General features: G+C 50.4%; 8 protein-coding genes across 8 annotated transcripts; 3 read left to right on the top strand and 5 right to left on the bottom strand.

The window, feature by feature from the left end:
* Positions 1-3: 3 nt before the first annotated feature.
* On the bottom strand, positions 4-1,001 carry BDP81DRAFT_402200 (uncharacterized protein; the record flags this gene model as incomplete). The annotated part of the gene is made up of 3 exons (XM_060588834.1): positions 353-1,001; positions 131-290; positions 4-78 (listed from the first exon to the last, which is right to left on the bottom strand). Exons 1-3 carry the CDS (start codon positions 616-618, stop codon positions 4-6), a joined length of 501 nt encoding a protein of 166 aa, XP_060452413.1. The 5' UTR covers positions 619-1,001.
* On the bottom strand, positions 224-1,001 carry BDP81DRAFT_414700 (uncharacterized protein). Its single transcript, XM_060589391.1, has 2 exons — positions 353-1,001; positions 224-290 (listed from the first exon to the last, which is right to left on the bottom strand). Exon 1 carries the CDS (start codon positions 952-954, stop codon positions 721-723), a length of 234 nt encoding a protein of 77 aa, XP_060452412.1. The 5' UTR covers positions 955-1,001; the 3' UTR covers positions 224-290; positions 353-720.
* An 882-nt stretch (positions 1,002-1,883) lies between these two features.
* On the top strand, positions 1,884-2,576 carry BDP81DRAFT_20343 (uncharacterized protein). The gene has a single exon (XM_060582573.1). The coding sequence runs from the start codon at positions 1,895-1,897 to the stop codon at positions 2,312-2,314; it is 420 nt and encodes a 139-aa protein (XP_060452411.1). The 5' UTR covers positions 1,884-1,894; the 3' UTR covers positions 2,315-2,576.
* A 1,008-nt stretch (positions 2,577-3,584) lies between these two features.
* Positions 3,585-4,327, top strand: BDP81DRAFT_457000 (AhpC/TSA family protein; the record flags this gene model as incomplete). Its single annotated transcript, XM_060593233.1, has 2 exons — positions 3,585-3,694; positions 3,778-4,327. The coding sequence occupies 2 exons, from the start codon at positions 3,585-3,587 to the stop codon at positions 4,325-4,327; spliced, it is 660 nt and encodes a 219-aa protein (XP_060452410.1).
* A 114-nt stretch (positions 4,328-4,441) lies between these two features.
* Positions 4,442-4,919, bottom strand: BDP81DRAFT_20338 (uncharacterized protein). Its single transcript, XM_060582571.1, has one exon. The coding sequence runs from the start codon at positions 4,819-4,821 to the stop codon at positions 4,555-4,557; it is 267 nt and encodes an 88-aa protein (XP_060452409.1). The 5' UTR covers positions 4,822-4,919; the 3' UTR covers positions 4,442-4,554.
* On the top strand, positions 4,851-5,380 carry BDP81DRAFT_414697 (uncharacterized protein; the record flags this gene model as incomplete). Its single annotated transcript, XM_060589390.1, has 2 exons — positions 4,851-5,182; positions 5,239-5,380. Coding segments are annotated over exons 1-2 (247 nt in total), but the record flags the coding sequence as incomplete, so codon positions are not given.
* A 4,638-nt stretch (positions 5,381-10,018) lies between these two features.
* Positions 10,019-10,788, bottom strand: BDP81DRAFT_20323 (uncharacterized protein). Its single transcript, XM_060582570.1, has 2 exons — positions 10,752-10,788; positions 10,019-10,681 (listed from the first exon to the last, which is right to left on the bottom strand). The coding sequence occupies exon 2, from the start codon at positions 10,655-10,657 to the stop codon at positions 10,190-10,192; it is 468 nt and encodes a 155-aa protein (XP_060452407.1). The 5' UTR covers positions 10,658-10,681; positions 10,752-10,788; the 3' UTR covers positions 10,019-10,189.
* Positions 10,789-13,102: 2,314 nt separating this feature from the next.
* BDP81DRAFT_414692 (uncharacterized protein) lies at positions 13,103-14,826 on the bottom strand. Its single transcript, XM_060589389.1, has 3 exons — positions 14,796-14,826; positions 14,512-14,699; positions 13,103-14,441 (listed from the first exon to the last, which is right to left on the bottom strand). The coding sequence occupies exon 3, from the start codon at positions 14,402-14,404 to the stop codon at positions 13,589-13,591; it is 816 nt and encodes a 271-aa protein (XP_060452406.1). The 5' UTR covers positions 14,405-14,441; positions 14,512-14,699; positions 14,796-14,826; the 3' UTR covers positions 13,103-13,588.
* Between the last annotated feature and the right edge of the window lie 281 nt (positions 14,827-15,107).

The following is a 15,107-nucleotide window of genomic DNA, read 5'->3' as shown; positions in this document are numbered from 1 at the left end:
GGGTTATGTTGGGAATAATTCGAGCTTGGAGTATCGTGGAGTCGGCGTCTTCCAGGCCTCCGGCTGTGAGTTGATGTCCTGTGGCTAGATGAGTGGGCGATTCTTCAGATCTTAAAATTTGGGGCTCCACCAATCCTTTGGTGGCGTTGAAGTTGTCTTTGAAGATTGTACCCAAACTTTCCTCAGATTCGCTGTCTTCGGAGATGTCGGGGTTTTCTGAACCCCAGCCGCTCCCTTCCGACTCATCGCTGTCAAATGCCCACTCGGTAGCATTTTGCAGAGTCTGCTCTCTAGAAAGTATTATCAGTCAGTCGATATTGTCCTTAAGTTAATGTGGCACTATCCCACTCACTGTAGGCTCTTTGTGACCAAGCTTTCGGTGTTGAAAAGGTGCTCAACCGTAAGAAGACGGGTGGTACCGTCAACCTCGAGAACTAGGCCGATGGTCGCTTTACGATTGCAGTACTCTACTAAAGCACCACAGACTGTTCCGGAGGATGGCAGCGTGATATTGACGGGTTCAACTTCGAAGCCTGAATTGCGAATTGTTGGATCCGTGCTGCACGGCCAGATGTATAACCACAGCATAGCCTCTTCTTCGTCGTTGGAGCTGAGCATACTAGAAGTCGACAACCAACCCAATTTATAGTACCGACTCTTGCATTTGATTCGACTGAGAAACTTGTTGTTGAAGAGAGACTTAAGGTTGTCCGAGTGTTCTTAACGACAAAGAACAATGATTGATGCTTGGGCCTTTTTATGAGTGGTCCCTACCATAGCCGGTTGATAATTGATCTTGTCAGCAACCTCTTGAAGCCTTTCGTGCTTATCGACAGCTCCTTTGAGGTGATCCACAGCAACTGAGTATTCCTTGCTGTCATTCCTCGGAAACTCCTTGATGGGCCAAATCTTCCACTTTGTGTTAATTACCAGGTAGACTTCGCGAAATACCATGCTCGGGAACTTGGCTCGTTGATGTTGCAGCTAGTAATACTACTGGGGCGTCGACAATCTGAACTGGGAAGGTAGCGCAGATTGTTGTATTGGGAGAAACTGGACGTTTCGCTTGATCTGATGTTGTGAATGCTGCCTCCGGTGACTTCCCCATCGAGAGGGTGACAGACCTGGCACTAGCGGCGTTGGGAATTTCCAGAGGAACATGGCTGTCGATCGGGGAAGATTGAGAACGCTGGTTGAAATCGTGATTCGGCTTCAAGGTGAAGTTTGGAGGCTTTCGCGGCCGACAATGATCTTCGGCCCGAGCATTCCTGTAACGGTTAGGCAGGGAGGTGGTATTCGACACTGAAAAACGTACTTCTGTAGTTGATCTACTGCAGGGAAAAGGCGATTCGGATCCATCGGTACTACATGTAAGACTGAATGCATCAAGTTTGGAAGATCGAGTGATTGTCTGTAGATTGGGAGGACAGGATACGTCGAAGAATCAATGCTGTCGTCAAGTCGACGATGTGCCTCTCAAGCGGGGGCTTTTCTTGGGAGGTTTTGAGGCGGTGCGCCTAGCAGCAAACTCATGCAGCTTTGAGGATGAGTATGCCTCATGTAGAGGCTGAGTGGTTAGACCCGTTATATCACTCATCAGGCATTCTTGCATACTGAACTTGATTGGGCTTTATGTATGCCGACGGGCATAGCCATACAGCCACACCGATGGGTACAAGCGGCGAATCTGCCGTCCGTCAGACAGGTAACCATGCTATTGGACATAAAGTACAGAGCAGGGTATCGGTCAGCGTTGGGGATTATTATGTGTTCTTCGTCCTTTTCCAACCCCTCTTCTCTTGAGACCATAAACCACGAACGACTCGAGGGAAAATGAGATTACCCACGCAGATTGAGAAATGTGAGATATCCCTTCAGCTTTTCGGAAATCGCGATGACTTGTGTTTTCTTCAGAGTCTACGAAGAGGCAGTCTCAAGCAAGAAGTTCGACGTAGGGAAAGCCATCAGTCCTGAAGTTGAGACCTTGACACATGAACACTTTCTTGAAGCGGTTAAAATTCTGAAGCAGGATCCCCGAGCAAGCAGGAGAAAAGTAGTGGCAGAATTGCAGCAGCGTATCAAACATGGCCGCCCTACCGAAGAAGAAACGGAAATCAGTAAGATTCTAGGACTCGCCGTTCGAGTCTTGATAATGACTGATTGCTACGCCCCTACGCATCATACGATAAACTATACTGTGGCAGGTTTCAAGCCCACATCTTGGGGTGTAGGGGAGGAATTCATCGACTTTTTTTCAGCGCTCAATCCCTGGCTGTCGCACCATGGCACAGAATCAAGGAATCCCCATAACTAGAGACATGGAAGAGTCTCTGACGGCATGGAAGCTGAGAAAAGGGCCAAACTCGAGATTAGGGAAACAGACGACATTACAAGACACTTCCTTTTTGACCACGAGAGAAACGTTCTTTTTATCTTTCATAATGCAGGATTTCTATAGACGCACCTTACGAAGCAGGTGGAGGGCTGCGATCTATTGTGGAAAAGTGTAGAGGACAGTCTCAAGAGGTAAGAGTTCAAGTTCTATGTAAACGTTGAGATATTCAGCCAATATGATACATTTGAGCTGATTCTTCTTCAGTGGGACTCTGCCCACCCAATTACTCGTTGAGACTCTGCACTCGCTGCAATACGTGCTCTTCCCAGTTGCGGATCACAAGTCAGCGAGAATCCTGAAAAAGTTGGTCTCTAAGAGGGGAAACAGCTTCGACCGCCGATGTCAAGATTACAAAGGCCTCATTGTTCCCGGAGAGTCTCTGGATGGGGTTGTTTACTTTCACTGGGGCGAGCGAATCACGCGGTTATATGACCATATGCAAAGTCGACCACCTCGAAGTAAGTTTGAGCGTTGGTTATACCGAAAGAGCAACGACGGAAATGCGCTTTTTATTGCACTAGTTGCGTTGTGCATTTCAATTTGTGTAGGTATTATCAGCATCATACTGGCCGGAGTACAGATATGGATTGGTTGGATGGCATGGAAACATCCTACTTGATGATGGTACTTAGGCTGAGTTAGATGACCGATGGACTGAAATGATGCGATGATCTATATACGGTACCTGATTGCAAACTTGTCTACTTACTGTCGGTTCATCAATTGTTCAAATTTTATTCAAAAATGAAAGGCAAAGGGGATGGTTCATATAAGCACTTGAAAACCCATTGCCATTTGGCATCTCAACAATGCACTTTCAAAGCTTCAACATAGAGTTCATCACGAGGAAGAGTAAGACTCAATCAGATCCTATCTCTCACCTCCCCACTTATCAAAAGTCTAAACACCAAACACGCGACGCGTTAAGAGCGCTTTAACGCATCACGCCATGACCAGTATGTGAAAGATTAGCGAAATGAGACGATGGAGCAATCTGTGGATCAATTGATAAAAGAAAGTATCCACAACTCCGGGATCTGAGTCGGAAGCTTGAGATCAGTGAAACATAGATAAGGAAATTTTCCGCCTCCTGGCGCAAAGCTCCGACACTGTCATCATCTCATCCACAATAGCTCTTTCTGTTCTGTTCACCTCCAATTCCGCAAAGATACACGTTATTGCCGTCACGATGTCTTCCACCGCCTTCGTTCAACGCCCTGCTCCCGCCTTCAAGGCCACCACCGTCTTTCCCGGCGGCGAGTTCAAGGACATCCAGCTGTCCGACTACCTGGGACAATGGTATGTGGATTCGCCCTGAACTAGCCGTAGCCAGAACGGCGGGCTGAAAATGAGACAACCTAAAACTAAACTCGTCACTACAGGGTCGTCCTCCTCTTCTACCCCCTTGACTTCACCTTCGTCTGCCCGACCGAGATTATTCAATACAACGACGCGCTGCCCCGTTTCAACGCCATCAACACCACCGTCCTCGGCGTCTCGACCGACTCCCACTTCTCCCACCTGGCCTGGACCGAGAAGCCCCGCAAGCAGGGCGGCCTCGGCTCCGACCTTCAGCTGCCCCTCGTCGCCGACAAGTCCCACAAGATCTCGCGCGACTACGGCGTCCTGATCGAGGAGGAGGGCGTCGCGCTCCGCGGCCTCTTCATCATCGACCCCAAGGGCATCCTCCGCCAGATCACCGTCAACGACCTGCCCGTCGGCCGCAACGTCGAGGAGACTATCCGCCTTGTTGAGGCTTTCCAGTTCACCGATGAGCACGGCGAGGTCTGCCCCGCTGGCTGGATGAACGGCAGCAAGGGCATGAAGGCCGACCCCAAGGGAAGCTTGGAGTACTTTGCTGCCCAGGGCGAGACCAACGTTACCAACGGCCACACCAACGGCAACGGCCAGAAGAGGGCGAGAGTCGAATAAGTATCCTTCTAAGTGGAGGAAGAGTGGTGAACAAGGGTACGAGTGTATAGACTATAGATGTAGAAACTAGACTTGTAGAACACTAGAACTGCTACTGCAGACACAGATGTAAAAATTACCACTGGCTGCAACAAGCCGCAGCGGATTTGACCGCACCAACGATTACAAGTCCCCTGATCGGCATCCAAGCAAGTGTGACGTGATGTCATATCGGGGATTAATGTAAGCTAAGGTGCTTGACTAAGGTACTTAAGGGTCAAGTTAAGCAGAGGGCCGTGTCGGTGTAGACCCACCGGTGTTATCCCAGATCCATGTGTCCATGATTGGAAGCTCGACTTGAACGAACAGCCGTATTGACTTGACGAATAACCAGAGTAGAAGACAACTATGCTATGCTGGGCAGGAAGGGGCTTTGTGGATGACGTGAAACACAGTAGTACTAAGTATACAAGAGAGCATTCTACAGACACAAGGAGATACCGTCGAAGATACATGAAACCTGCTATGCAGAAACAAGAAAGGACCCAAAGTTAAAGCAGCCCGGCATTCGTGTGTACCTTGACAAAACGCAATGGTGGTTTGCTCAACCCCCCTTAACCTGGTATCTTGATCTCCACTTCCCACCTACTGGGCTACTTCTGCTGGAATGGCTTTAAAGTCTCCTCAATCTTTTTCTTTGTCTCCTTCTCATGTTTCCTCCGGGAGAAATGCCCACCCCTGCGCAATTGCTCTCGATGTCTTTGTTCCCTCTCTTGCTTCTTTACATATTTAGCCGTTTCTTTCTCTCCAATGCGAGTGGAAGAAGAAACAGTGGCAAGGTCGTTGTCGCCATAAGGGTCGGTTCCTCCGTGGAAACTATGACTATGAGTGAGCGAGTATCTTAACAACCGAGGAAAGACAATGTTGAATACCTTCCAGCTTCCGCTGTGTTGTCTGCATGCTGATGGTAGCTTGGACGTTGCTCGACATACTGGGCTTGGTGATATTGCTGAGTTGACGTCTGGTTTGTGTTCGAGTAGGATGGTTCTGTGTAAGGATACCATTGTCCATTGCTTGCTTTGTAGTCCTGCCGGCCGTCTGTGCCGTAGTGGATAGGAGTCGACATGACTGCAGGATGAAGCAAGAGGAAGTAACTTATAGTGTTCTTGAGTCAAGAAGCCGCGTGTCACTTATCTTGAAGAATCGTACTGAAGCAACGATGACCGAAAGGTCCGTTCGTCAGCGCTCGACGAAGCGCCGCCATATTTATAGTCCGATGAGTGACACCAAGCTTGATGTGTGTCCGTGACAACCTTGGGCACTCTGCCTACCCATCACCGGGATACGTGAAGCCTTTCCAGACATGGGTGATCGTACTCGAGCTTCGACATCGAATCGGCAAAGCAAGGCCAAAGGCTCTTGCCATGGATGAAGGGAAGTGTCGTTTGGGATTAGGGATGATCCCGGCCTCTTGTCGGTGTGCGAAAGCGTCAAGCTTTCTTGAATCAAATGTGCTATGAAGGGGCAGTACCCACTGCCAGGTTGATAGGTCAGTTCTTGGAAAAGGCAAAGGCAGAAATCAACGCAGGACCACGGAGGCTTACTGGCGCATGGGGGTTTGATCAACAGCTTCATTTTTAGGTGCACTGGCAGCACTGCCGAGGCAGACTGCTGCGGCCTTTCGACATGGTATCGCATAGTAGAACCCTACCCCCTGACCAAATCACTCTGCTAGAGAAGGGGCCGTCTTGCTATTTGCACCAAGGGGGACGACTGTTCACCGGTTGCTGGCATTTGTGGACCGTAAACTCGCTTGCTAGCTATAATGCTGGAGAGTCGGAAAGGCCGAAGGTGAACCTAGAAAGATAATTTGGGACAAGCTGGGGCCGTTGGGGTCTAATAACGAAGAACAGCAAGGATTCGGTAAGCTCTGCAGCCAGCGACCCGGATTTTGGGAGAAAGAACAGTCGATCTTGCGGCAGGCTGGCGAAGGATCTGTGTTGGCGCCCATCCCATGGATGTTTTCCTCCCTGGTGATGTAGCAATGAGCGGCTGGTAAACCCGACTCTGGGTAGTCTTCCGGGCAAGGAAGTAGGAAATCTTGAAACGAACTTTCCATCAGCGGCTGCCATCCTTTGCGCCGGGAATTGTCAACTGAAAAACACTGATCGTTGATGGTGTAGCCTGCAGGCGTTGTGTTCGGGGGGAGTGCCAGACTTGGCCATGGCGGCACAGCAAACGGCAAAGCAAGGCCGTCTTAACTGGCCGACAAGTTCCAACTGCTAGAAGCTCCCTGGATTGTTTGCGTCGTTGTAAGGAAAGCCTCGTTGAGTCCATCTCAACCTTCCCTTCCAGCCCTCAGGCTGAACAACAGCAACAACCACGAGGATCTTGCATTTGCTATTCCCCGCATCGATATCGAGACATGTCTCTCAACGACAGCTACGCGCGTGGGAGCCGTCAATCTAGCTCATCTTAGTGTTCCAACTCCGCAGGCGCCTCAGCTATCTGCAAGTTTTCGGAGATCCTTTCCTCTGTCGGCGGGCTGGCATTCTCAATCGGTAGACCGATGTGACATGAGCAAGGAGATTGAAGGAGAGACAAAAGTTAGAGTTGATCATTGATCCTGGAAGCGGGAAGCCCCAGTGCCATGCCATCGGATTTCTTCCTCCAGATGTTTCAAGATCAACGAGGGTGGCTTTTGTCCGTGGGTCGGAATATTTTACAACTTTCCTTTTCTGATGCGATGTCTAAATCCCATGCTGTTTCCAGGAAAACGGGCCGCAGTGTATCAAGGGAGCCACGGGCCGGCCGCCGCTAATTCTTGCGTGCCGAGATGAAATATGGAATAGACGCAGGCAATGGAGATCAATCACACTTATCGATTTCTTTTTGAACATAGCTGAGCTCTCTCAAGCGGGAAAACTGGGGGCTGTCTCAGTCGATGCAACCCTTATCGTTTGCAGTGGTGGTGTCGCCGAGCTTCCAACAAGCGAGAAACCTCTGCACTCCATTATCTAGCCTACAGCTCTGAAGTATGCCGCGAGAGGTCCGTCGTCCGTTTTTCTGGTGGTGGTGGCCCAAATGGTCTAGTAAACACGACGCGAAGTTTTATGATGCGGAAGCGAATTAGGCAGGTAGTTGGATATACATTTTATTGATCTTGATTGTTACACTGTTAAGCTTGAGTCTGGTGCATCTATCAAAAGAGGAATTTCTAGCCGCGGAGTCTCGCCTTTCCACAGAAGATGTCCTTACAACACCAATCCATTATTATAAGCCTCCCCTGAGAATTCAGGATTTCAGAGTCACGTTACATTCCAGCAACCACGCATCCCCCCTCCAACCCCCAATGCCTCCGCTCCATTTCCCCCGTACGTGGATGACACCAGACATCATCCGCCATGACACTGCCCACTAACATCGCGAACGGACTCCTAATAGTAGAGCCCTATGGCTGCAAGTCAGTACACCAGAACGAAAGCTCACTTGTATTGTGTCTATCATTGCTGGGGCCCGGTGGAATCTTACCTGTCGGAGTTGTCTCAGCCTGATTTGATGCGCAGCATCAGCATCCCCTTTTCCCAAAGTCTCCCTTGTTTTCTCCAGTCACCTGCTGAGACTTTTGTTTGAGAGGTTTCAAAAGAGAATCCAGCCCGGGAATGGCGCTCAGCGCGCTTGCGGCAGCACGTTTCCTTTCCATCCTGGCCTGCTTGCCAGAGGTGCTTCGATCTGCAAGCCTCTCATGCGAGCTCTGCACGGCATCCACAAATTCTGCGAGTGAAGGCGTTGGATGCCACATCTCTGCAGACCCATGCTTGCCATGGCTTGAAGTGTCATCCACAATGGTATTCATAGATGATCTGGAAGGGTTTTAGACAAGCGCATTTGTCAAAAGAGGTGTTACCCACGCTGCGGATCCAGCTTGGGCCCCGATACAGCTACCAGTGCTGAGTGGATGGCCTTGCGAGGCTGAAGTGGAATGACGAGTGTTCACCATCTTTCACCGCTAGATGTTCGTGATGGTGGGTGAGCGAGACTCTTCAGTCTTGGGGTCCAAGGAACATGAAGCCACCTTGGATGAAAGGGTGTGAACGGGTTATGTATCGCCCGCTGTCTGCAACCACTCGCTCTCCCTATGAGACCAAGCCCGCTTCCAAGCCCACTTCCACCGACTGGAAGTCCCCATGTATTCTTGCTGGCTGAGGGGTGAGACGCACACCCTCATCTTGTGACTGACCCGCGTGAAGTCAAAATGGCTAGAGGCCTGATCCTGACCAGCAGTCACTCTTCCGTTTTGTTAGAAATCCACCTAGGGAACAAGCAGGTTGGCTGCCTGGGGAAGTCCTCAAGGGCGAAATGTAGACGCGAACGAGACTATGATGACGCCAGAAGCCTTCAGATGGGAAGTTCCCGCCTACCACTCTGATACATCACCGTCCCCCTGCCACAAACTTGGAAGCCAGGCATGATCGAGCTAGTGTCGAAGTGAGGAGAGTGAGGCGATGTGTAGATAGAATACGAAGGTTGCCTTATCTAGGTATCATGGAATGAGCACCGGTATTGGATGAGAAGGAATGAGGAAGTACCTACACCCTTTCTCGCACTGCTGCTAATGACACATATACATAGATACTGAGACAGCTCTCACCGCCCCTGGATGTTGTCACCCCCTAACCTCACCCTCTGGGTCTGGGTTACAGATATTCAGACACCACGAACATTCGGAGGTGCGGTCGTACATCCGAGCCGTTCACAAGGTCGAAAGCCCCATCCTTCTGCCTTGTTCTAGACCCCCTGAAGGGCCTGGAAGGAATGCTGAGCGCCTCTTCGCATTGCCAGCACATCAGTGAGACCTGTCCAGCCAAACTGGCTTCCCATCCTCACCGAAATATCTTTCTCTAGCTGCCCGAACACTTCTCAGGGCTGGCGCTGCAGAGCCTCGCGCAGCATCAAGCAAGGCGGCCTGGCCCTCTGGCATTACCAATCGAGCGTTTGTATGGCATTGTGCGTGGTCGAGTTGAGGTGAAATCTCCCTCCCTGGCTAGAACAGTGAGCAAGGAACTTTGGGGCGTCGGTGGAGAGAAGGCTCGCAAGGAGGGGTGTCGATATCTCCTTCTCACAACGGCTGGCAACACCCTACTGTCTGTAGTCACCAGGTACCTACGTAGTTACAACGCAACTTTTAAGCGCTAGTCTGGCCAGGACACCAAGTCACGAGAGGCTGGAGGATGATGTCAATGTCGGATTGGAAGTCCAATTCGACCGCGAGTAAGGGCAGAGCATGGGCCACCTCGAGGGAGTACAATTAGACCTCGACTACCCACCCAACCTCCGGTTGGAATCTCCCTTCTACTCCTTACGCAGAATCAATCAATACAGAGATATTGATACTTCGTCACCCCAGGACCCTACGGTTCGAACCAAATTCCCTGTGAAAGGAATACCAACAGTCACCTTGCGAACCAAAATGACGGGTGATGTAGAAGTACCCGGCCCTTGTGGTGCGAGACATGAAGCGGCGCCTATCACTGAAACATAACATGACCCTGTGCCTTCGATATTCTAAATATGAGAAGGAGAGTGGTCAGAAAATTTTCATAAAGCTGTCTTTCATCCTATGATTACCGGCAAATATTTACAGCATTCACACAAATTGCGTAGGGATACCTGATTTCCAGGAGATATGTATTCTTGCTACATTTGTCGCTATATCAAATACAGGGAGCCATCCTGACTGTCTGACGTGATTGAATGACGGCCGGCTTGTGAAATACATTGAGTTGAGATGACCAGACTGATGATTCATCCATCGAAATCTTGAACAAAGAGCTTGACTATGGTCATCTCCAAGTGACCGTCATGCTTTAGACCGACTAGCATCTAAGGGGTGATCTTGATGATATCGCCAGGGCGCATAGCACTTCCAAGGTTGTAGCGAGTGTCGTGGGTGTAGTCTCTGAGAGGGAAACCACCGCCAATCGGGTCGTCGAAGGCGAGCGGGATGCTGCCAGGAGCCGGGGTCGTGCCGTCAATGGTCCAGTAGAAGACGACGTGGTTGACAGCCAGGTCGTAGAAGATGTGAAGCAGGATGACGGCACCCTTGTAGGTCACGCGCTTGTAGTAGCCAGTGTTCGCAGAGAGAGTGATATCGGTAGCACGCTTCTCGATGCCGCGGACCTCGAGATCGACGATCTTGTCGGCATCAAGGTTGGCGATGTCTCCGGGGGTGCGGATGTCAAGGGCTTGGCTGTTGACAGGCACAGCGACATCTCTGTTGGAGGGAATGGGACTAGCCTGGACGAGGCCAGCGACCTGCAGAGCAGCGATGAGAGCAGTGGTGTAACGCATCTTGAATGTTGGACGTAAGGGATTCTGTACAAGCTTTAGTATAACTAAGCAATAGGGCCTGCGGGTAAGGGTTCAAGGAGAGGGAGCAACCTACCTTTCAAGTTGTATTGAGAGGTAATGAGTAGCGATTGAATAACTGACGAGTAGAGAGTGACTGGAGAATGATCAAAGAATGACTGATGGATGGGAAGTGCCTGATGCGGAATGGAAAATATCAACCTTGGCCGTGAAGAAAGACGCCTTATATACTAGAGTCAAGTCATATGCCACATGCGGATTCTCCGTGCGAGTCCCTGATTTGCCCTTGACCAAGTTCCTAGACTTACAAGATCGCACATGAAGTCAAAGATCACGCAACCTTGGCTCGAATCTAGCTCACGCTAGCATTCAGCCACCGTTTCCCAGTGCAAGGGGCCGATTCAACTACTTAGACTCCGCTCTAGAAGCCGGGGCGGTTGTTGTTAAAACAGGCTAGGCTTAAGTTCTGAACTAAGATATACAACTCTTTCAACAGCCGGCGACTTTCGAAAATTCTAGTTGGAAATGGACTAAAGCCATCGTGAAAAACTAGGATATGAGGTAAACAGCCGATCGACTCCTAGATAGCACAGAGAAAGTAATTCATCTTTCAACCCTGCCACCAGTCACCTTAGTGTGAGAGCACATAGATTCAATTAGGCGGAACCTGCCTGTTTGGGATTCAGACCATCGTGCATAGGCCACCTCCTTGGCCATCAACGTCGCCGACGCTCGATAAACGATGCCATACACCTGATGTACGCTCTACCAACTGGCGGTCATAAGCTAAACTCCAGCTGCCCACGGTGATCAAGCAGATGATAGATCTGAGACAAGGCCTTCCAAGATTTCCTATTGAGCCCGAATGATGACATAGGCTCATGACACGGTATACTTAGGAGATCGATCGGTCAGTCGGCCGATTCGAGGTTTGGCGCCATGATGCCTAATTCGGAAATCTTACATGCAATCTCACGATGCGGGCACAGGCCGACTCTGGTAACCCTCCAGATCTCGGCAAGACCGTAAGTAATAGCGAAGACTTATACTTCAGACTAATTGGAAAAGGCAACTGGACAGAAAGCTGGATTGAAGATCCTCTGAAGGCACTCAAACATAGTAGTTCATCTGGTCGTCCGGACTCCGGACAACCCCAGGCCCCTGTCTGCGCCCTACTTACCCAGTAAGGTACTCATAGAGACCATTGCCATGGCCTAGATAGGACTCGATCCAGAGTATCTGCACAGTTTCCCTAGTCGTAAAGTTAAGCAATCCCGCCAAGTGATCCCTACAGATCATCCTTCGGGAGCGAGGAAGGTCCGAAGGTGGACTGATTCTCATACGCGCGTGCTCCACTCATCGGTACGTGAGAGCTCAGTTGAAATCATGTTCGTAAGAAACCTTAGTATTCGTACTCCGTACAAAATAGGGATTCGCGGAGTAGTCCTGCTCCAGAGTTCTGATTTGACGCTAACATGGGGGCTCGTGCTTTGTCCGGTGCCACCAGAGGCCGGAGCTGATTGATACCGAATGTTGGGTTTAATCAGATCCTGTCTTCGATTACCAGATGTTGCCAATTATGTCAAAGTGTGTCTTCTCATCGGATTTCCATGACACCAGGTTGTACATGGGCTGGAAGTTCCTGGACTCTGTCCTCAGCCTCGCACATTTGGCAACGTTGGAGTGATTGGCAGTGCTTCGCGCAAAGCTCTCTCAATCACATGATTGATAGGTCCAGTGGTCACAAACGACCCCGGAAACTCTACCATGGCTCTTCAGGGGTCAGGTATGGAGAGTTCTAGACTCTGGTCTCGTTCATCCCACGCCAGGCGGGACGCGGCGTCACCGTTCGGTCCGCGCCACTCATCTTGCTTCTCTTTCCTTGATTTTCAACCTGTCAAGTGCTATTTGGTGGACCAAGCCCGCTCATATTTGTGTGCAAAGTGGACAAGCTTCGGCAGCAAGGGTTTCTTTCGGGAAAAAGGCCCATTGACTGGGCGCGAAGAGCAAGGGTGGCGATGCGTACGAAGTCGAAGTTCAGGCCATTGATTGGGCCCCCATCTCTGCGTCCTGCCCTGGCAAAGCTTCTATGGGAACTAGGCAAGGTTCCGAGCCAATTGCATGAGAAGCGCCATGCAAAGAAAAGCAAAGATCTTTGGTTGGGATGAGTCGACCGACGGATACCCGGGCGGAGAAGACGTATCCTGCTTGCTCCGCCTCACTTTCTTACCAGCCTAAGTCCAATCAATCACTTCAACTTCATGGGTCTTCAAAGCCTCGCTAGGACAAGGTGCCCTATTGGACAAAATATATGTGCTTGGCCGAGAGTCGCTTAATATCTGACAGCTTCATTTCTTTTGACCAAATAGCGCTATGAATTGTGGTAAGAGCCGAATGCCGATGTGTCATTTCACCCAGGGATGAAAGTGGAAAAACATTTTCAAGTTACATATGCTTCTAAAAGACCAAACCCCAGAGAACTGAGCTCTAAAACATCTCTACGGATAGTACTAATGACGAAAGAAGAAGAGCACTTTTATCCTAGCCAAACCGTGTAGAGTGGATCTGAATACTATGGTGACAAAGGCGGAGCAAATCCCAAGTCAGCGCAATAGGAACCCGCGCCCGCCGGATTGGAAATCCACCAAGCAAGATTAAATTCAAGGAGATACAATCCAAACTAGTAAGTTCTTGTCCCACGCCTATCTGAGCCACTGTATCGTCTCCATTCGCTACCTTTCCTACTATCGTCCTTGTCGTCGTCTTTGCGATGCCGAGCATTGCTATTCTTTTGGTCATCATTGCACGACGCGGAAGAACGGCCGCCGGTTCTCTTTGTGTAGATGCCTACCTCTCTGGAAGGACTGGGGATCAGTTAGAACAGGTTACTAAAGAGAGTCAATTTGGAGATCTTTACCTGCTGGATCGATTTACTTCTGTCGATTCGGATCGCTGCGATTTGGATGGGAACTCGGTGTGGTGCAACCTACGCCCTTCGCGATGGCTTCGTTCAACTCGCGGCTCTTGATCATCTTCTATGGGTTGCCTATGGTCCCAAGCACCCACCCCCACGAGCGTGGGTGACAAGGGCTGCGTAGGCGTATTCGATGCGCTGGGTGTTGTTGTCGCAGAACTGACGGCATAGGTATGGCCGTAAGAGCTTGCGGCGGACGAGTGACCCGCAAAACCAGAATAAGACGTCAAAGGGCTATTTGGGTTACTGTGGTGCGGCAAAGATGACATGAACGCCTGAGTCGCGGTTGGCTGAGCCCCGTATGGCGAGCCACCATAGTTGGGGTTCGGCGGCATGGGCGGGTTGAAAGCCATGCTGTATGCTGGGGCGCTGCGTGAGTACGAGTACGCCATTGTGTTCATATTATGATATGCAGGGGGGTAACGATCCGGCTGCGAATCTTCAGCAGCGTTTTGTGTGCCAAAAGAAGGGAAGCCTTGCCCGGAATTCTCATGGGTGGGGGGCAGAGCCGATGGATTCGAGGGGTAGATTGATGATCCGGTATACGGCTGTGGGAATGCCGTCTGCACTGGGGCTTGGGCGTATGGGGAGGTTGCCGTTGAGCGGTGCTGAGGTTGAACCCTGGCTTCGGAACGTCGCCTGGAGTTTTGTCTCTTGGGATGTGAGTCCATACTGGGTGAATTCATTCTTGAAGACTTCAGGAGACAATCAACGAGTACGACTTGGAAATATTCAAGAGAGGGATGAGAAAGCATTATGGTCAAACGGCCGGGCTTTTGTCAATATCTTGAAGTAAGTTGGCTGGCTCACTGATCAGACTCGTTTTGATACCTTACGCATATCACTGACCTAGCGACAACAGGGCCAATGAGTGGTCTCGATACGTTGGGCCTCACTCTATGTCCAAGATGCCCATCGGGCCCAAATTTTCGTGTCGTGAGCTTTCTGACCTCTGGACCTATCATTCACTAATCAGCATCCAGCGACCTTTGATGTAAACCTATGTCAGCCTGCATGACGCGTATTCGAAGATTTAGTTCAGTTTGCTGCCTAGACAAGACCGGGCGAGCAGTTAGTCGCATTTCTTTCGAATGATCAGGATTATCATGGGGACGTCCCAAGCCCTGGCGACCCATGGCGGCTTACGGTACTAGAATTTTAGCTCGGAGAGAGTTGTGGACTGTATGCGGGTGAGAGCATCTCCAAGCCCCTTACTTTGAGCGGGCACTTGTAGAAAGACAGGTCAGGGGCTTGATCGTGTGAGAAGCATCAGTTGCACTCCGCCCTAGGCCCCTTGCCATGCAAAGCTGTTCTTCTATCGATTCGTTATCAGGCCTTTGGAGGACAAGCCTTCACTTCTTCGAGGCGAAAATGCGAAGGAGCTGACCTCCTTTGGAAATCATCGACTGAGCTAGAATTTGGGGTAAATGCCTCAGTAAACAGCACTTCAAACCCCTC

This window comes from Colletotrichum phormii (genome assembly GCF_030913505.1).
Source record: "Colletotrichum phormii strain CBS 102054 chromosome Unknown BDP81scaffold_1, whole genome shotgun sequence".
In the NCBI taxonomy this organism is placed as follows: Eukaryota; Fungi; Ascomycota; class Sordariomycetes; order Glomerellales; family Glomerellaceae; genus Colletotrichum; species Colletotrichum phormii.
Note: the sequence above shows the minus strand (reverse complement) of the source record. Positions and strands in the feature narration are given on the sequence as shown.

Bases quoted from the DNA above. Each gene is read 5' to 3' on its own strand.
- BDP81DRAFT_414700 (XM_060589391.1), bottom strand. From the start codon at position 954: ATGGTATTTCGCGAAGTCTACCTGGTAATTAACACAAAGTGGAAGATT.
- BDP81DRAFT_20343 (XM_060582573.1), top strand. From the start codon at position 1,895: ATGACTTGTGTTTTCTTCAGAGTCTACGAAGAGGCAGTCTCAAGCAAG.
- BDP81DRAFT_20338 (XM_060582571.1), bottom strand. From the start codon at position 4,821: ATGTATCTTCGACGGTATCTCCTTGTGTCTGTAGAATGCTCTCTTGTA.
- BDP81DRAFT_20323 (XM_060582570.1), bottom strand. From the start codon at position 10,657: ATGCGTTACACCACTGCTCTCATCGCTGCTCTGCAGGTCGCTGGCCTC.
- BDP81DRAFT_414692 (XM_060589389.1), bottom strand. From the start codon at position 14,404: ATGCTTTCTCATCCCTCTCTTGAATATTTCCAAGTCGTACTCGTTGAT.